This window comes from Seriola dumerili, unplaced genomic scaffold (genome assembly GCF_002260705.1).
Source record: "Seriola dumerili isolate Sdu_G_001 unplaced genomic scaffold, Sdu_1.0 BDQW01000097.1, whole genome shotgun sequence".
NCBI classification, from domain to species: domain Eukaryota; kingdom Metazoa; phylum Chordata; class Actinopteri; order Carangiformes; family Carangidae; genus Seriola; species Seriola dumerili.
Window position 1 is genome coordinate 337,494 of NW_019174352.1, and position 20,310 is coordinate 357,803.

A 20,310-nucleotide genomic window follows, 5' to 3' on the forward strand; every position below is an offset into this window, starting at 1 on the left:
AAAAATATCTATTTAAACCACTCTTTTAAAAACCAAAAGGACATTTCATATTATTTTTACAGATAAAATATCATGTATACACAAAAAAATGTTAATAATAGACTACTGATGTATACATATTAAAATATTTTATTTAATTCAAATATTTTTCTTTTTTTTTTACTTTATTGACAATGGTAATATATGAAGGGAACAGTGCGATATGCTACAGAAAATTCGTCGATATGTCCGATAGTCCCCGAAGGCACCGTGAGTTTTGTTTTGGGACCTGCAGGGCTGTGTCTGAGTCAGCCTATCAGGGAGGAGAAGGGGCGCGGACGTGTCATGTGACCTCTCCCTCCTCCCCACCCTGCACACGGTCCATGTTACTAGGCGCGTACCTCCTAGTAATTATTCATTCCTTGCAAGTGAACGGTGCCGCTGCTGCTGCTGCTAGTCTCCGTGATCTGACTCCTCAACGACACGCATTTTACCAACGAAAAATAAAGACAAAGAAACAAACTACAGCACCTCCATTAATTTACTGAGAGAAAAAGACATTTGTAACCGAGCAACCGAAATAAACCAGAGGGAGGGGGCCTTCAGCTCAGAGTATTCTTTTATTTCTTTTTTGAAAAGCCAAAATGAAAACCAAATTTATCAACGGGGTTTCTTCATCCCCCTCCATGTCGCTGGGTCTGCTGGTGACCGAGAACGCCTTGCAGGTCCAGCCCGACACTCAGGAGGACTGTAAGGATCTGGTCTGCCCCGACCGGCCCGACCTGGACACCCAACGCAAAGCTTATCTGTGGTGCAGAGAGTTCCTCCACGGAGCCTGGAAAAGCCTGGCTGAGGACGATTTCCATATCACCATCATAAGGTACAATGTGTTCACTTGTGCTTGTTTGATAGAAATAGGGCCCAGTTGGTTGAAGCTAGTGTCATGATGCTGCTGCTGTATTTAGCTGCTGTCTAGTCTCTAAAAGGCTAAAAATACAGGATTTTTTTTTTTTGCATTTTGCATTTTGCTATTCATTTAAGTGTTAATATGTGAAACAGATCCACTCTCCCTTTAAACTGGACAGACTTTAATGATGTCATCCTCACACAAATGACGCAGCTGCACAGTGAGCTACACAGCCGATACCGGAACGAGGACAACGATAACAAAACATGGCTATTTTACTTATCACACTATAAATTAATTTCTAGCGAGTAGTTATTAATTCATATTCCACGAAACAACCCCAAAAACTGACACCAATCATGTCTCAGTCATTGAATACTGACTTTACTGTTTAAAAACTACTGGTATATTCTGTACAAAGCTGGACTTTCCCTTAAAATAGATGTTTCTAGGATATTGAGGGGCCAGTAAAGATGATCATTTGGCCCCAATTGCTTTAGCTGCTATTTTAGTTGTTTTCTTTCCAGGAAGGTTTTGTTTTTCAAAATAAAAGCTCTTCTGATTGTGTTCTTTTAAAAAAACAAAAAAAACAAATTTATATCAACAGTTTATGTTAAGGAAGAAATGGTTGAGCTAGATAAGATTTGACTAAGTGAGTTCTTATTTTATTTTTATGGGTATATTAGAGAGATATATGAAGATTGTTGTAAGATCCATAAAAACCTCTTTGAACCCATAACTAAAAAACATCAAGGTGTCTGAACTTACAGCAAATTGTTAATGAGAATGACAAAACACGTGTCCCTCATGTAGTCATATTTACTGACTGTGTGACTCTCTTTCTCCAGGGGTGGTCTGAGCAACAAGCTCTTCCTGTGCAGCCTCCCTGACAGCCTGGACACTGTTGGGGACGAGCCAAGGAGCATCCTGCTGCGCCTCTATGGGGCCATCCTGCAGGTGAGAGCCACATCTGATCACTTGTCTTAGACAAACAGCTGGACACTGTTGTTTTACTAAACAAACAGACTTACAAGTAAGCCAAACAGGTTGTGTTGTATGTGAGAAATAGCCTCTCCCAGTAGTGTGCAGTTACCAGCATGTAATTATTAAAGTGAAGCTGCTTTTAATGTAGATAGGTGCTGCTATCCAGCACACACATAACAGCAGAAATGTGAAAATCATACACTGTTTACCTTTAAAGTTAAAACTATAAGAATGACTCACAGTTTTTATCACAGTGATGACATGTAAATGGGGTCAAAGGTTACGTTACTGCTTGAGTTGATAATCGCAGAGGGCAGACAATAACAAAAAAGATAATACACACAACTGTGTGATGTGACAGTGTCACCACCAGAGGTTGTTGTTGTGTGTGTGTGCATCTGTAGCATCTGTGCATATGCTTATGTTAGTGTATGCATGTGCAGTTATGCTTTCATGCGTGTGTGTGTGTGTGTATGTATGTATGTGTGTGTGCGTGTTAGCCATTGTTGTACATGGTGATGTACCCCCATGGCTGTACATGCATGTGTTCTTTGCCGTAGGCTTCCCAAAGGAGCGTGCCTTGGGCACTCTTGTTCCCAGGTGAACCCACCAAAAAACACGGTACAGTATGAGATCTCTGAAATCTCAGCCTAATACAAAGACGTTAACACACACTTAATGTAGCACAGACATGGCCGCCAACGCTGGGAAGACACAGTATGGAGGGAAAACAAAGTGTTGAAACACCTCTCCTGTCCGTCTCTTTTCTTCTCTCAATCCCTGTCTGTTGTTTTCCTCGTCATTAAGAAGTCAGCTGAGTTTCTGAGCTAGTCGACAAATAGAGGAGCCTGAAGATGAATCTGCACATTTGCAGATTGCTCAGCTGAAAAAAAAAACCACAACAAGGAAAGTCATTAGCCTGTGTGCGATTTGGCTCATTGTTGCTTCACAGTTTGCACAAAAAAGCAGATAGATAATGCCTTTCCATGCACCTCAACAGCGGTTGCAGTTAACTCAAAGAGATATCTTTATCTCCTAAGATGACGTGGCTAGTGTGTCTAGAGGTCATGATCCCAGCTACCCTAGTTAAGGCAGACGATTTCTGCGGTATTGCTAAGTGTAGCAGATCATTGTTTAGTCACCATCACACCCCCGATTGATTTCACCTGCAAATACTGAGTGTCAAGAGGGTCAAGGACTTAAAAACATTTGCACAAGATTCCTGAAAACTGCATTTTCTAATCTCCTGCCGGCATTTCATCATTTGAGGTGTTTGTAGCACATGCTGTTTGTTCCGGCCTCCGTTGATAAATAAAAGACAGAGCCAAAACAAAGACGCGGAGACATGGGCTGCTGTCTGAGCCCAATTCATTTTTGTGTGCGCATTAACCGCTGGCCTGATTGAGACCTGCATTAAGTATTAACTAAAGTCGGCGTAAATTGCTATAAGCGGTTAGCTTTTATTGCTCGGGATGTCCGAGAGAGCAAAGGCACTATGTCCTTCACCATGGCGACTGTCTCCATCTCCGTCATGACAGGGCCGCCTCTCAGGAATTAGTGATGTCTCATCAAAAAGCTAATATGATTAAGGAACTCAGATGTCATAGTCGGAGTGCACAGATACTAATGATTAAACAAACCCCGACTGCACCGGACACAGCGTTTCTCAGTAATGGAGAAATGTGAATAGCATGCCGGAAAATAAACACAGCTAATAGAAAATAGCTTTATCCCTCCTCCCCAGAGGTAACTTCTATCCGCAGTATCCCACTTCTGTCTCTGGTCTCTCTTTCTGGCTGGTAGTCAGGGTAACGCGGCGATTAGTCTGAACAATCCTCAGTTCGAAAGACTTGGTGTATCTCTGAACTCATACTGTACTGTCTGCACTGCAGGCATGGCTAGGTTTTTTGATGTTGGACGCTCATGAACCGCTTCACATGTATTCATGGATAGTTCTTTCCTTTTTCTTTTGTTGATAGATGTCCTGTAATAAAGGGGATTCCCGACAGTCAAACAAAGAAAATCACTTCCAAGTAAGTAACCGATGATGGTGCCACCATCCAGCACCTCTGCACAGTCTTACCTAGTGTCCATCCAGTCACCACAACACCCACCATTTTGTTTTCCTAAATTCTCCTTCTCACTCGGGGGTTTCTTCCTCATCTTGATTATACCTCGATTTCTCTTCAGTCCATTAGAGAAATCGCAGAGAAGGCTGAACCTCTTTAACACCCCTGAGTCTTTGATTTTTGATTTAACACCAGGATTCACATTTCTAACCCTTGGCACAGTGCATGACTACACTTCTACAGGAACAGATTCGGTTCAGTAGAGGCAGCTTATGCATGAAACAAAACTGATTTAAAGACTCTTATTGTGGTAAGACGACCTCGTCCGGCTTGAATTCAACAGCAAATTTCAACTGAGGAGATTCTGTTGGAAACACGAGACAGTATGTACCAACAGACAATAAAAGAACCGGAAGCATAATAACAATGTTATGTAGTTGAGTCACTGCCGGCAGCTTGAGTCGCTGCCAAGCCTTATTCTCACTGACCCTGCATCATGATCATGAGATCCCCAACCCTTAACCCTCACATGATGAGTCTGAGTCAAAGCTTACTCATCGAGGTGAGACGCCGTCAGCCATTGAGCTTTGTTTTCACTCTGGCATGTTTATATTGATAAGAATGCTACTAGTTTGGGTGGAGGGGAGTGTTGCCTTCGGTTAGAAGTCACGCTAATGCAGAACTGACCCGGGGTCAGTGTCTTAGGATAGCCTCGCATAGATCCACCTTCTCTCATAGCGCTGTCTGGTCAAAGTAAATCCTATTTGGATTAGATAGGATGACGTTGTATTAATCCCTTTGAGGAGATTTCAGATGTCACAGCAGCATAGTAGCACACGTGTAAGATACACATTAGATGCAAATGAAGAATACACAGTGTGCAAATGACAGTAACCACTAGATCCCTGTCTATCCATACTGTGCAAGCTGCAGGAAAACATTTTCTGTTCATTATTTATGTTGCCATCTTGAATGATGCACGTTAACAGATACAGTGACTGAAGGTAAACGGCGCTGGATATCAGCACCGATTGAATTTCGATTCACGAAGACCAGAATTTATTCATTTTGATTTGATTCAGTTAGATTCTTGATGATTCCACCACATCAGGTAAATACCAACGTTTCATATTGTGCTAAAGAATTTATCCAAGGAAACATATAAAAATGATAAAATTCTGTAAAGTGAACATTATAGGCTAAACTATAAACACACTTCCCAGCTATAAAACACTGGACCAAGGATTTATTTTCCTTGACAAATGGAAAACTGCAGACACATGCACTGTTAATGATTGGTTGGTGAGGTTAAGTAGGACAGTTAGACCATTGAATTTCGTCTAAAGTCTAAAATACCTCGTACATGTCTTGGTCACAATAATATAATAACCAAATGTAAAGGATACTCATAAAGAATGTATCTTCATGTTATGTGTTTAAAAAGATTATCGGTTGATGTATCGTTATCAGATTTCTTACACTCAAATAGGCTATTAATAATGCTATCAAAAATGATTCGATACCAGCTTCACCGTTACCAGTTTTGTTGAGTTTACATGCATGTAATAATATCTTATCAGTGTTTTCAAAACACATTATCTACCTATGTACAGAGAGTAAAAACTACAGTGGGTGGTCGGTGGGTGTTACATAACAGTCCATGTTATGTAACACACACAAAATACCATGTAATTTTTTTCTTTATCTGTATGATGAGGGGTGGTTGTCTCAGTGGTGGAGAAGCAGTCTTTGAGTTTCCATAGCAGGGTTGAGGCCTCTGTTTTAGGGTGACTGAGCCATGGGAAGGGACTAGCGGCTTCAAGTCCTCATCACTGTCCTTTGACATGAGTTCACTGCTGTTCACAGATGACTGGAACAAATGTGTGACAGTAGTTCTGCTCAGTTCAGGTGGATGTGACCGGTTTGTACTAAATAATCTGTCCCCTTGACTGGATTACTGACACACATAACAGAAGAGATAAGTAACGAGGTTAAAGCATCAGCTGTCGACAGCTCATAGTGCACCTGCTGCATCAGTCCACGGCCAGCTGCTAAATATCTCACAACAGAGCGGCAGCGCTGATACGGGACCAGTGTGAACATTGAGATTAACACGTAATCAAATATCCAAAAAGAACCTGATCCCAGCGGCTACATCAGCTGTCAGACTGAATGTGGTATGGGGGTTGAAATGACAGAAATAGTGGGACCACCTACTCATTCAAGAAGGACATTCAGATTTACATTGTTAGGAATGTCGAAATTCCTGTCTGAACCATGGATGTATTATAGGAACTGGATAGGTCACTCACAAACGGTGCCTACGGTCTGGGTATCATCAGATAATCCGTAATTCATTTGTAATTTAAAAAGGAACAAAAAACCTAAATCTGTTATTTGTTTTCAAACCAAAACAGAAAAAAACGTTCAAAGAACAATCAAAATGGCAAAATGGTCCAGTTTGGTTTTTGGCAAAAACTTTTATCAAAATCTAGTTTGAAACCAAAAACCGAATTCATATGGTTTTATTTTATATTTAATTCTAAACCAAAAACGAAATCATGTGGTCTAGTTGTTTTTTTGTTTCCAAACAAAAAGCGAGAAAACCAAATTTAAAAATGTCTCAAACAGGAAGAGGTAGTGTAAAAAAAAAAAAAAGTGTAGAAATAAAAGCCGAGCGGACATAACAACAACATTAAGCAAGCACATGATCTATACCTGGGTAATGTTAGAAGATAGATACATGAATTGATTAATTAATTAATTAATGCCACTTTTGGGCCATGGGGGATTTTTTCTTTGCAATACCACAAGTGTCCACTGGGACACATTAGCAACAGGGCTGAGTGGTGGTGCCGTATCCACCTCTCTTAATACATCCATTGTCTGAACAGTGACTGGTTGAAAATTAACATTTGAATGAGTGGAGGTCTTGTGTGGGAGAGTGAGCCAAATCAAACAGGCTGCTAAAACAAACAGTAGCATTTAAAATAGGTCAGAGGAAATGAAACGGGGGTTGATGGATGGCTGCAGGGCTGTCAGACAGTCACTGTGGGACACTGTAACAGCCTCTAAATAGCAAGTCAATGGAGGACCGTCAGAATGTGATAACCGTCAGTTATTTGAAATGCGATCTAACCAAACCCACGCAGTCCCGATAGAGCAGATTAAGTGAGAGCTGAGGTTTTTAAGTTTTAATATTCAGTCATTATTATTTCATTTGAAAATTTGAATTTTTGACCTTCAACATTATTTCAGTGTACAGTAACTGACGCTGCCAGTTCGAGCCACTGTGCAACTATTGGTATGCCCTATTTCTCTTTATCACTAAGGCTAAATTTAAATCAGTGCATTACACAAGAGTCATTAGTCAACGTTGTTATCTCTGGCACAGATCTAAAGAAAAATGAATTGACAACCCTGTCTACAGATGCCAAGACTGAAGCATGTTTGTAAAGGTTATCACTTTAATGGGGATCATGCACAGACTTGATAATCCCTAACTTGATACTTTGATCTGACTGTCAACTTGGCAGCAAATGCAGGTTAAGGCAAGCCAGCGAAGCTCTGAATATACAGTCGTCCATATGCAGGCTGGCTGCTGCAGATTTAGGTCAGATGATGATGCACTCACTGACTCAGTGAAATACTTCAGAGGAGTTGACACATCCTCTAATCCGACACCCCGTGGGAGTTTGAGTCTCTGCTGTGCTTTAGGCGGCCAGCTGGCCCGTCGGCTAGCTGTATGTGTGTCAAGACGATTATGGTAATATGGATAAGTCATGTTGGAGGATTCAATCTGGATGTGATCAGCATTCTGCAGATGAGGCGTTACATAAGCATTGGCAGTATCCACTGAGCAAACACCCTGGGAATGAAACAGAATGTGCAACACACTGTTCGGGAGACAGATGTTTTATTTGTTCAAGATGTTGAAGCATATCTAAATTGTGCACTGTATCATTGTATTGGTAACATAATGCTGATGGAGACGTTATGTAGATAGGGGGGAAAAAAAGGGCTTGAGTGTGGTTATTTGCTTTGAAAAAAGATTAAATGTGGATTGATCCAGTTGGGATCTACTGAATAAACTATCTGGGTGCTAATTTATGAATTAGAGGGAATATTCCTTTCTTTAATTAGCTATATGTAATGAAATATGGTTCATAGGTTCATATTGTTTGCAGACGACAGAACTCAGTTCCTAGATAAAGTAGATTTTGATTTGCTGATTACTCAATTGTTTTTAGAATTGAGTCATTTTTTAGCCATTTTTTAAGCAAATATTATTTTCTTGATTAACAATTAATTTATTTTTCAAGTAAATAATTTGCAGATTAATGAATAATGAAAATAATGATTAGTCGCAGACCTATTTGACAACTTGCTAGCTGGGATACAGGTCAGCTGGTTAACAGCAGTCTATAATAGAAAGGGCTTTACTATTATTTACCCCCGCAGAAAATTTGATTCATTAGACACTGCCTCAAAGTTCTTGACAGAGATATCAGCGTCTCCTCCTTCAGAGAGCTTCTCTGCAGGTGGTTCAGTACTGTTTTTATTTTTCAAAAATGTACTTGCAACATGTTTCAAAGTCATGTGCAACATCTAGGAGGTCATAAAGTGGCAATATTGTTTTCTTTGAGCTGGTTTCCTGCTGGACGGTCAGTGTGAAACACATTCCCTGGCTCGTGGCCAAGGACTCCAGAGCTCGGATCCAAATCTCCGTCTCTGCAGCAATTTATCTGAAGGTTATTCACTTAGCAGGGTTAAAATTGCAATGTTTTAAACTGACTTTTACTGCAACCATTCAGGGGGTTACATTAAACTGCAGCAAATGTGGAAATGACATCCTGAAATCAACTATTCGCAGTGGCTGACACAGTGTTAGCGGTTGTGCTAATGCTAACTCTTGCCGTCTGTACTGACAAGGTTTCAGTGAGAAATACAGGGAATAATTCGTAAATAAATGTGTTTAAATAGCATTAATTCATTTTCAGCAGAAATTGTGCTGAAATGTGACATTGTAATTTACAACAACCTGAACAAATGTGATTGGTGGTGATCACGTATTAATCAGACTATTGTAGATGGACTAGCATTGTGTGACGACATCTGAATTACTTCAGATTAGTCATAGTAAAGAGGCACTCTAACCCAAGGTCCACACAGGACTCAGGTTGTGTCACATTACCATGACATGTGAAAGTTATGTCATCGGACACGTTGTCCCTGGACCTGAATGATGTGGTAGTTTCACAACTACCACATTAAGTAATAAAAAATAAGTTTTTTAAAATTTATGTTTAATGTAGGCGGAGTTTAATGCCATACAAGGAACTGTAGTCAAAACATGAATACAAATATAAATAGCAAATAACTCTTGCTAGCTAGCCACTTGCTAGCTAACTAGCTACAGGTTAGTATTCTTAGCCTGAATTTAATTAACAAGTGGTACTTTAGTTTTGCTTGGTTGCAGTATTTTATTTCAAGAACTCTAGATTTTGTTCATTCTTAGCTTCCTGCTCTCGTTGGTTTAATGTAACTTGGCTAAAAAACTGTGAATCGTCTAAACCAGTGAATCCACTTGTGTCTTCACTGTAAGTCTGAATCCAAGAGATACAAATCTGAGTTTCCCACAGAATAAATCTGCCTTGGAGCTGTTCACCTGGTTGGTCTTGTTTTCTGTCGTCTGCGGCACACGCAAAACACACACACACACACACACACACACACACACACACACAACACACACACACAATAAAGTAAATCAGAATCAAGTTGAAGAGAAGTCTGTGCACAGTTTTAGCCTCCAGGACACATTTTTGTGTCAGAGTTGGAGAGAAGGTTTCCCAGTTAACCTTGAGCTCCTGTTGGGCTCCAGGCGACGTGCGTTGGTGTGTGAATTTTGTTTGTCTCTAAGATAAAGGGAGACAGACAAGGCTGTCCTCTCTGCTTCGACAGTTTCAACAGTGACTGATCCTCTGAGTGGGCCCACTCTCAAACGAAGTTTTAATCTACCTCTTGTGTTCTCCTCACCACTCTGACAGGTAAACCCGACTAACCCCGACCACAGCAGGTCTGCTCATTCAAACTCCTCCATCCTTCACCTCCAACCTCCCCCCACTGATTTCCCACTTTTAAGCCCCTTTCAGTCAAACACTTCACCCTGCTAATGTTCTGCGCAGTATATGAAGACAGAGCAATAACATTATAAAGCATGCACACATGTGAATATACGCATCATATGTAGTGTAAGAACTATAACTTTTTGTATTTTAAGCCTTGTTGCAGCAACTTGTTGTGTGGTAAAGTGGGTAGAAAATATATGAGGGAGGTTACAGACAACCACTAGTGGGGTTACTGAGGCAGGGGCAACTATGAAATGACATTGAGAAACAGCCTGTGTGAACACTGGTCCTTCCTTGGTGACATTTTCTGTTTCCTGTTCACTGCTCTCAGGTCTGCCGTATCTCATGAGAATCGCTCTTTTACCATCCTTTGATGTCGACTAGCGACCTATGCCCGAAAGCCGAAAAGTCATTACTTGAACTAGAACCAAGCGCCGTCACAGATATAGTGTCTGAAAGGGGCTGACAGGATGATTGTTTCAATCCACACCTCACTCTTAACTTTCATGTTTCCAGACACTGTGACCAGAAAAAAGCTCTTTGTCTCATTTTGTCATTTTGTTCTTATTGCATTTTACAGCACTGATGGGTGGTGTGATGGTGGAGGTGGTGATGGTGGTGATGTAGACTGTTCCCATACTTTAAATGCTGAGCTGTTGAGAATTTCTTTCTGTTGTGTGTTTTCAGGGCGCAGAGGCCATGGTGCTGGAGAGTGTGATGTTTGCGATCTTGGCGGAGAGGGAGTTGGGCCCGAAACTCTATGGCATTTTCCCTCAGGGCCGTCTGGAGCAGTACGTCCCCGTAAGTCGAAGAGTGAGGGGTGGAGAAAAATAATAGGAACACCCTATGCACTCCATTACTGAGAGAAATTCAATCATTGTGAAACTTCTGTGGCAAAATGTTTGTTGAGACCCAACAGAGAGGTTTCCTGTTTTCTGGTATTGCCGTGTCTGTTGTCCTTGTTAAGTTCATGGCTGCATTTTGAACCTCAAAACTCACTGTGCAAAATGTGTCCGTAACCTGAAATATACATGTAAATATACAAGTTAAAAAAGTTAGGTAGTGGAAAAAGTATTGTTTTGTTCAGCACTAGCAGTAAAAAAATTAAATAATATCCCAGTCATAGTTATTTTACCACTTTATGAGGTGAGAGAAAAGTGATGACTAGGGCTGCAATTCAAGATTATTGTCATTATTGATTAGTCGTTATCTTTATAAAATGCCAGATGATAGTGAAAAATGTCTGTTATAATTTATTATACATGTTGTTCTGTCTGACCAACAGTCCAAAATCCAAAGATGTTCAGTTTACTTTCATGTGTGAAAAAGAAAAGCATCAAATCTTCATATCTGAGAAGCTAGAAACAGCAAATATTTCACATTTTTGCTTTAAAAAATTACTAAAATGATTCTTCGGTTATTAAGATAGTTGCAGATTAATTTTGTGTTGATTGACTAATCAATTAATCGACAAGTCTTTGCAGCTCTAGTGATGATGTGTCAGCTCATTCTCAATATAATAAAAGTGCTCGCTTACTTATCTTTAGGGTCATCTTGGGAATAAATGATACAACATGGCTTGTTAATGTGTTTGTGTGTGGTGTACTGTTCAATGATCCGTCACAAATCGGTGTTCGCAGAGAAATCACAAACCATGAAACATCTGATCTTCAGTGTTTAAACAGCACTGTGTTACACAATTCATTTTACACATGGAAGAACATAATATTGACCTCACCTAGCTTCATGTAGCTAACATCAAACTGTGAATGAAAGACCAGGCACAGGTCATTCAAACAGATTTAAACGTGGGTGTACTGCAAGAAAGTGAAAGCCCATCTTACAATTATCCGAATGCAGTTAAATACTGGAAATCGTGGTTTGGAACAAAATAATCAGTAACGATATCCTGTTGACAGAGCCGTAAACTGGACACCTGTGAGTTAAGCGACCCCAGCATCTCGGCCGAGGTTGCAGAGAAGATGGCCAGGTTTCACGGAATGAGGATGCCCTTCAACAAGGAGCCAAAGTGGCTGTTTGGGACCATGGACAAGTGAGTTAATTAAGTCTTGTCTTGTCCTGCCCTGTCTTTTGTCTCGTCTTGTTTTCAAAAATACTTGGAAGTCAATTGAGCAGATTTAAAAAAGCTCCTCAGTCAATAACTTTGAATCCCAAGAAAACAAGTCACAGCACTGATTAGTTATCGATGAGGTGGCAGTTGGCTAATCATAATCATGCACTTCCGTCTGAGGTGGCTTTCAAGTTTATTTAGTTGTTGACATAGTTTACATTGTGCAAGTTTTGTCAGTGTGTGGTGATAAAGTCCATCGTCCGGTTCCACTGATCTTCTGTGAAGGTACTTAAATACCGCTTTATAACTTCCCAGATTATGTAATAAAAACATTAGTCATTGGTACTGCCATGTGACTGATCTTGTAAATATCCATATCAGAAAAGATTGCGGATTCAGAAATAAGAAACATTATATGTAGCATATAGTAGTGTAGGATTTTACTTTCAACAGAATTTACAAAAGCTCACCAGCCCAATCTGCCACAGCAAAATCTGCCCAGGGATTGGTATGTGGGTGTGCTGAATTCCTCAGATGATTCGAGCACAGATGCTGCTGTCCTTTATCTCCATATACTGTTTTAGCCTTGAAGTTTAGTAGGCCAACAGCATGGGGACCCAGGCTGTCAGGTGATTTAATTTTTACAAAGTGGCTTAATCAAGATTATCAGTTTTATGGCAGAAAATTAAATTTCCTGTAATATCTGTTCCCCTGATAAAATTTATGAAGTCATCAGTTAGACTTATCAGTGCTGATAAGTAGGGCTGAACAATATTTACAAAAACAAAAACAAAAAAACACACATTTCAAAAAGTTACATAATGCCATTTTTACATGGTAACAAAAAATTTGAACCAGGTTATATTGTACCTCCATTTGAAAAGAGAAAGAAAGAAAGGAAAGAAAAGAAATACACCTAGCGACAAACTTTGGCTGCTTAAAAGCGATTAATACCCTCTCTCTAGCTAACATTAGCTTACAAACAATGCTACTTTCATTAGCTAAAATTAGCTAATATTATTTAGCTAACAATGCTGCTGTCGTTAGTTGACATTAGCTAACATTATTTAGCTAACAATGCTACTGTCCTTAGTTGACATTAGCTAACATTATTTAGCTAACAATGCTACTGTCCTTAGTTGACATTAGCTAACATTATTTAGCTAACAATGCTACTGTCATTAGTTGACATTAGCCAACATTAGTCACCATAAGGCTGTATCAGCAATACTCTGGGGTGACAATCAGTCATTTACAACTATTGATTGTCAAGATGTGGCATCATTCTTATCAGTGAGTCAGGTTGACATGACATTTAGGGAACACTCACATGATCCCGACAGTAAATCACCTTTCTTCATCAGATAAGAGATAAAAATGTCATTGAGAGAATGATGGAGTAACTATATATGTGTGTGTGTGTGTTAATGTTCTCACCAGGTACCTGAGCCAAGTCATGAGGCTGAATTTCACCAGAGAGTCCCACCTGCGTCGCTTCAACCGCCTGCTCAGCTACAACCTGCCACAGGAAATGGATCTGCTCAAGTATGTTCCTACACACACATACACACACACACACACACACACACACACACACACACACACACACACACACACACACACACACACACACACACAAACATGGCATGTGTGTTATGCAACAGTATGTATGGAATGTGTAGGTCCCTGTTTACCTCAGAAAACCTGAGACTATCCAGCGAGTAAGAACATGTAAGAGATCTCACACACACACACACACACACACACACACACACACACACACACACACACACACACACAGACTTTAATATCACAAAGCGTCAACCTGCTCATGTTTTAAACACTGACTGATATGAGAGAGTTTGTTACTGGAGCAATGAAAAACTGATGTGTCATAGTGAAATATCAAAGCCAGTGATCAGTGACCAGAATCTGAATTTTATTTTGAAAAGCAGAAATATAAGCATTTGCATGAACCCTGTTCCGACACTTTATGCTATGTAGGTTTTTTGTGATTTCATGCAGCATGTAATGGGGGCTTTTCTTCCTGTCCTTAGCACTGTGAATGTAAAGGGATCAAGCCACTTGTTCAAGCTGCTCTTGTGGTTTTACGTCATTAATCCTGAGTAACCACCATCTGTTGTCCCTGAAGAGCTTTCACTGCATTCCAGACATATTTTTTTTAAATTGTGCCCTTAGTTGCACTGAGTGTCTACCTGGGGTCAGCTGCTGGGAGAATATTTGCGAAGGTCTTAAACAGTTTTACAATAAAGTGAAGCAGAGACGAAACTTCCTTGGTACTGTCCAGAATGTTATGGGTTCATGTTTACGTGTATTGATCATAGTGGTCAGGATGCAGTATGAAGATGCACAACAGGAGCTCCTTAAACCCTGCTGATTTATCACCTTTTGATTTCCGTGTATGTTTAGGTCTCTACTGGATTCCACTCACTCTCCTGTGGTGTTCTGCCACAATGACTGTCAAGAAGGTAAAACAGACATCAGTCGCTACTCTGTGCTGTAGATTTATTTGCCATTATACAAAAAATAATAAAAAATAAAAACTTTTACGTGTGTGTTCAGGGAACGTCCTGCTGCTGAATGATCGCCAGACCTCAGACAAACAGAAGCTGATGCTCATTGACTTCGAGTACAGCAGCTACAATTACAGGTAGGTCGACAACCACTGTAAATGCGTCGTACTGCTGAACACTGTATTTGTCCCCAACATATGTACTGTTTACTCAGGTCAGGTCAGGTCAGGTTACTTTATTTGTACTTGTAGGTACATTTGGTTTGCAGTAAAAAATAGTTATCGTGTCTCCTAAAAACCACAGTGCTCAGCTGTTTGAAGTAAATACTTAGCAATTTAAAAAATTAAATCACATGTTTATGACCTGTACATCTTCAGTAGGAACGAATGGCCAGTCAAATATTTAGAGACATTGTTGGTTCTGGTACTTTTATGGGATTTCTTAAAATTGGCATAAATATAGAATATTGCCTGTTTTATTCTTAAAGACTACGCTTTTAAATAACTATCAGTGGAACATATTTGACTGTCTTTATTAGATTTGTAAACCAAATTTTGAAGCTGTTTTATTATATTATTATATTATATTACTGTATTGGCATATCAACACTGGATTTATAGCTGTAAGATTTCTTTTAGATTAAATCCAATGCGGGAAAATTTATACGCTCTGACAGTGGTGTGTTTAGTGTCATTGCCATCTCTGTCATGAGTACTGGGTGAAAAACTCATTAAAAATTACTGAAAGAAGAAGTAACCTGGTAAACTCATAGTTTCCTAGTGGCCACCAGAAAAGGAAATGGACAATTTTTTTTCCTCAGTTGACCTCCACAAAGAAATTAAATTAAAGGAAGAAGGAAGTTTGCAGGCACTCGGGCTGGGCTTTGGTTGCCAAAGTTATTTTTTGCACTGTTTATTACACAGCATGCTGTCGTCAGATAAGTCAAACTGTGAGACTCCATTTTCATGCATAGTCTCAGTAAATAGAGCAGATATTTCAGTGCTGTTGGTCTTTCCCTTCTAGTTTGCGGAACACATTTTATATAACCAGAAATCTCTTGATTCTCAGCCTCTATCTGCAGCCTGAAATATAAAGTCCAGCTGTAACACTGCTCCACCTTACCTAGACCTTTTTCTATAGAAACCGAATGTGTTAAATATTAAGTAAGTAAAGACAGTATTAAATGAATAATCATATGGATAGATTGTATGTATAAAAACCAACTACTTGTATGTTGGTTAATGTTATATCAACATTTCTATTACAATAACTACAGAGTTTTGTGGAAGTTCATTTTGATTTAATTTTAGACAAATTATTTAAAAATGCCACTTTTCAAACATTTCTATTTTATTATTTTTAGTTTTTTACTATTATTTTTATATTTTTTTTATATAATCATTTAATATATTTTTCCAGCTAACACTATTAATGACAGTAATGATCACTGCCCACTCGCCTTTCAGGGAGGCTGAGAATGAGGCAGAAGGTGAAGAGAGAGTGAGAGACAAAGAGAGACAGAGTAACCTAGATATCGAGCCAGAAATGAACCGAAATCACAGGAAAAATGAGAGAGAGAGAGAGAAAAAAAGAATACATCAGTATTTCCCCATGATAGCCATAAATCATGGCCACCTCCCTCTGCTGAAATATTCACTGCAGATGTTATGTAACCAGAACTTGGCAGGCCATTGAGGACACACAGGATGGAGGCAATGGAAAGGCTTCAACTCAACCAGATCTGTCATTGTTACTCCTGGAGATGTTGCAGTGGATTTTGTAGTACAGTCATGCACAAAGCACTGGGAATAGACTGAGAATAGAATTCTGTGGTTGTGCATCTGAAGGAGCGCTTGTTTTCTGCACCTTTGAGTGACCTCAAATGTGTCTGTATGTGAAAATTCATGGGAATGAATCACACTGGCCTCAAATCACAGTGGATCTCAGACGAAAGTCTCCCTCTTTCTCTCTCGCTATCTCCTGCACACACTCATACAAACAGAAACACTCCCACCTCCGACCCCCACCACCACCACCACCCCCCTGCAACTCCCTTCAGCGTGGCCCCTTTAAGTCTCCTCATATGCTGCAGAGTGAACATGTGACCCTCTGTACGCAAATGACCGCGCACACATACCAAACATGTGAGAACATGTGCCAACATACATGCATTTACAGGAAGGGCACGCCCACAAATGGACACACATGGTATGGATCTTTTTTCCCCCATTCGTTAGAAGTGGAAACAGAAGGGGATGAGTCAAGCTCGTAGACTCCCCCAGAGCGCAGGGGGGGTTTGTGTTGGAAAAGGTTTTCACAGCTGCTGATAGCAGTACGGGAATCAACGTGCAAGTACAAAATTAGGGCATGATCACATAAGCCACTGTCCATGTGTTGTGGTCTAAATCACAGGATGAGGGCACACACTGTAAGTTCTTAAATAGAGGCCTTTATTTACCTGAATAGAAAACCAGGCTTGTTTTATGGACAGTCCTGTATACTACACATTGTAATGAAGATATTTTCATCACAGTTTTAGCCGCAGCAGCAGGATAGAAACCACTTTGAAATATCCCTACACCTAGGAACAAATCAGAGAATGAAGCCGACTGATGATCTGGCGACGTTTCATCCAGCGCCACCGACAGATCTGACTCCGTCCAGTACTTTGGTTTATGACCAATTATTTGCAAAAGCCCTTAGCTTTACTTTGTCTTAAGTGCTAATTAGCAACTTTAGCATCCTGACTAAACTAAGATGAGCCATGGTACCACTACATAGCTACACAGAGCTGCTGACAAGGCTGTGCACTCTTACAGCCCAGAAAACAGTTTTTCAGTTGTCCGTTTCACTTGCATCTGACGGAACAGATTCGCTCGGTCCATTTGTCTGTACAGGCCACACGACTGCTCAGGTTTTACTCCAGCTACACCCCCGTATAAATGTATTTGGCTCTGAGAGCTTTCCCTAAACCTCAAACTCAACACTGTGCTTGCATGCATCCGGTGCAGACACAGATGGAACACCAGAGTTGCTGCTGCTGGTCTGCTAACGTGCTGCTAATGCTACCTTCTATGTAGACACAGTGTTGGTGCCGTTGTAACAAGCGTCCCTGTTCTCTGTGTTATTTTCACTTGTGATTTTCTATTCCTGTCTTTTGCTGCTAATAGAAACTGAACGTTTTCTCCACTTGTTTGCTTTCACATAGCAATATTCCAACTTGATAATTTACAGTAATTTTCTCTAGGACTCCAACTGACATTTATTTTATAAGCAATTAATCAGTTATTAATGATTTGTATTAACTGATTAGTTCTTTAGTCTATGAATGTCACAATTACTGACTAATATAGGTATACAACTTACACCGGTGTGCTATACAATGTAATCAATGTCTAATATTTTACATGATAAATGAGTTTACTGATAATTAATTATCAAAATTGGCCATGATTAATTTGTATCAATTTACAAATAGCTTCAGCAAATCTGCTTTCCTGCATATACATATCATTTCACAACATTTCATTCATTATTTTTCAACCAAAGCCACATAGTGTAAGAAAAAAAAGAAATGTAAAGGCATCATCAGTCATCATCTCTTATTCTCTTATCATCTGTTAACCTTGCAGGGGATTTGATATTGGCAACCATTTCTGTGAGTGGATGTACGACTACAACTGTGATGAGTTTCCTTTCTTCAGAGTCAGCGCTCAGAACTACCCTTCAAAGGCCCAGCAGGTGTGTATATGTTCATACTTTAACACTGATTTGGTTTTGCTTATGGACTGCTGACCGGTGTGAACTTCATGTCACGTCTCTGTGCAGCTCCACTTCATTGAAAGCTACCTGCGCGAGTCTGACAGAGGGTTCGACAACCTGAGCGAAGAGGACCAAATGAAACTGAAGGAGGAGATGTATATTGAAGTCAACAGGTGAGCTCAGATACAGAGCAGGGTGTAAACCCATAAGGCATTTTCAATACAATATAATGCATAATATAAAAAGTGAAACAATTAGAAAACACAGTGTTCACACAGTGTGTTTTTGAATGTAGGTTCTCCCTGGCATCCCACTTCTTTTGGGGCTTGTGGTCCATCATCCAGGCCCGGCTCTCCACCATCAAGTTCGGATACCTGGTGAGTAAAAATTTTATTATTTTTATGTTTTGTGTTTCTGTTTAGAACATGTTAGAGGAGTTTTTTTAATAGATAAAAAAAGCTATTTTGCCCACCAATCTGCACTCAATAACCCATAATAACAAAGTGAAAATCTGTTTTAAACCAGCTGAAATCTCTTATTTACAAAAGCACTCAGACAGAATAAATGAAAAGAAACCTAACCTAGCCTTATTCATTTTTTCTTTCATTTTTTTTCCATTTCGTTTTTTTACCGTTGCACCCCTGGAGTCCAGCTTCGGTAAACTGAAATGATTGGACATAGTTAAGAAAGGCACACATACCTGTGTAAACAAGGTCCCACAATTTACACAGCATGTCAGGACAAAAACCAAACCATGAAGTCCAAGGAATTCCCTGTAGACCTCCGTGGTGACGCGACAGCATTATGGGGGGGGGGGCTTCTCAGAGAGGTCCTTGAAGAAAACCTGCACCAGAGTTCCTGAGATTGGGGCAATGGTTCACCTTTTAGCACGACAATGACCCAAAGCACACAGCCAAGACAATCCTTAGTGGCTTCGGTACAAGTGTCTGACTGTCCTTGAGTTGCCAGCCAAAGCCCAGACTTAAACCCCATTGAACATCAGTGGAGAGACCTGAAGGTGGCAGTTCACAGACACTTCCCGTCCAGTCTGATGGAGCTTGAGAGGATCTGCCAGGAATAATTGGATGAACTACCCAAATCCAGCTTGTAGAGACTTTGCCAAGAAGACTTGAAGCTGTAACTGCTGCCAAAGAGGCGTCTACAAAGTACTGAGTTAAGGGCCTGAATACTTTTGTAAATGAGAGATTTCAGTCTTGGTTCTCATTTTGTCGCTATCGGTCATAGAGTGTAGACTGATGGGCAAAAGTGGCAATTTTTATCCATTTACAATTAAGTCTACAAATCAATAATGTGTTTGTGTATACTTGACTGTGTTGTAGGAGTACGCCCAGGCCAGATTTGATGCCTACTTCCAGCAGAAGAAGATCTGGGCTGTGTAATGCGAGTGAGATGATTTGGATGGATTGACAACACGTTCAGCCGAACGGCGGGAGGAGGACATACGGACTGATAAAGATTCCACCATCCACGCTTTACTCACACCCCCCTGCCTCGAGAGGATTTGCTGGCTAGTGTTGGTGTTGCGCTTTACCAAAGCCAAAACTTGATCACGTGGCTAGGATGCTTAAAGTACGCTCCACAATCCATAGCAGCTCGAAGTTTACACTGTGTAACTCCCTCAGAGCCAAAAAAAAAAAAGAGAAAAGAAACCATTGACTTGTACTAATCTTCATCACAGGTCAGAACTGCTCTCTGCCTCTGACTTGTTTGAACCTCATCACTAAGGTGGATTTTGGTTACACTCAATGTGCCAGTAACCTGGCCTTACCTGTTACTGATAGGCTAACTTGTTGGCTGGTGGAATCATTACTTGTTTAACAGGACAGACTCATGTCTACACCACAAGTTTGTT

General features: G+C 40.2%; 1 protein-coding gene across 1 annotated transcript; it reads left to right on the forward strand.

Moving 5' to 3' along the window:
- The first annotated feature begins 416 nt into the window (after window positions 1-416).
- Window positions 417-20,096, forward strand: LOC111222494 (choline kinase alpha-like). The gene is made up of 12 exons (XM_022746250.1): window positions 417-859; window positions 1,735-1,843; window positions 3,850-3,903; window positions 10,758-10,871; window positions 11,990-12,123; window positions 13,582-13,686; window positions 14,572-14,630; window positions 14,725-14,812; window positions 18,308-18,416; window positions 18,504-18,610; window positions 18,733-18,814; window positions 19,778-20,096. The coding sequence occupies exons 1-12, from the start codon at window positions 624-626 to the stop codon at window positions 19,835-19,837; spliced, it is 1,257 nt and encodes a 418-aa protein (XP_022601971.1). The 5' UTR covers window positions 417-623; the 3' UTR covers window positions 19,838-20,096.
- Window positions 20,097-20,310: the final 214 nt, after the last annotated feature.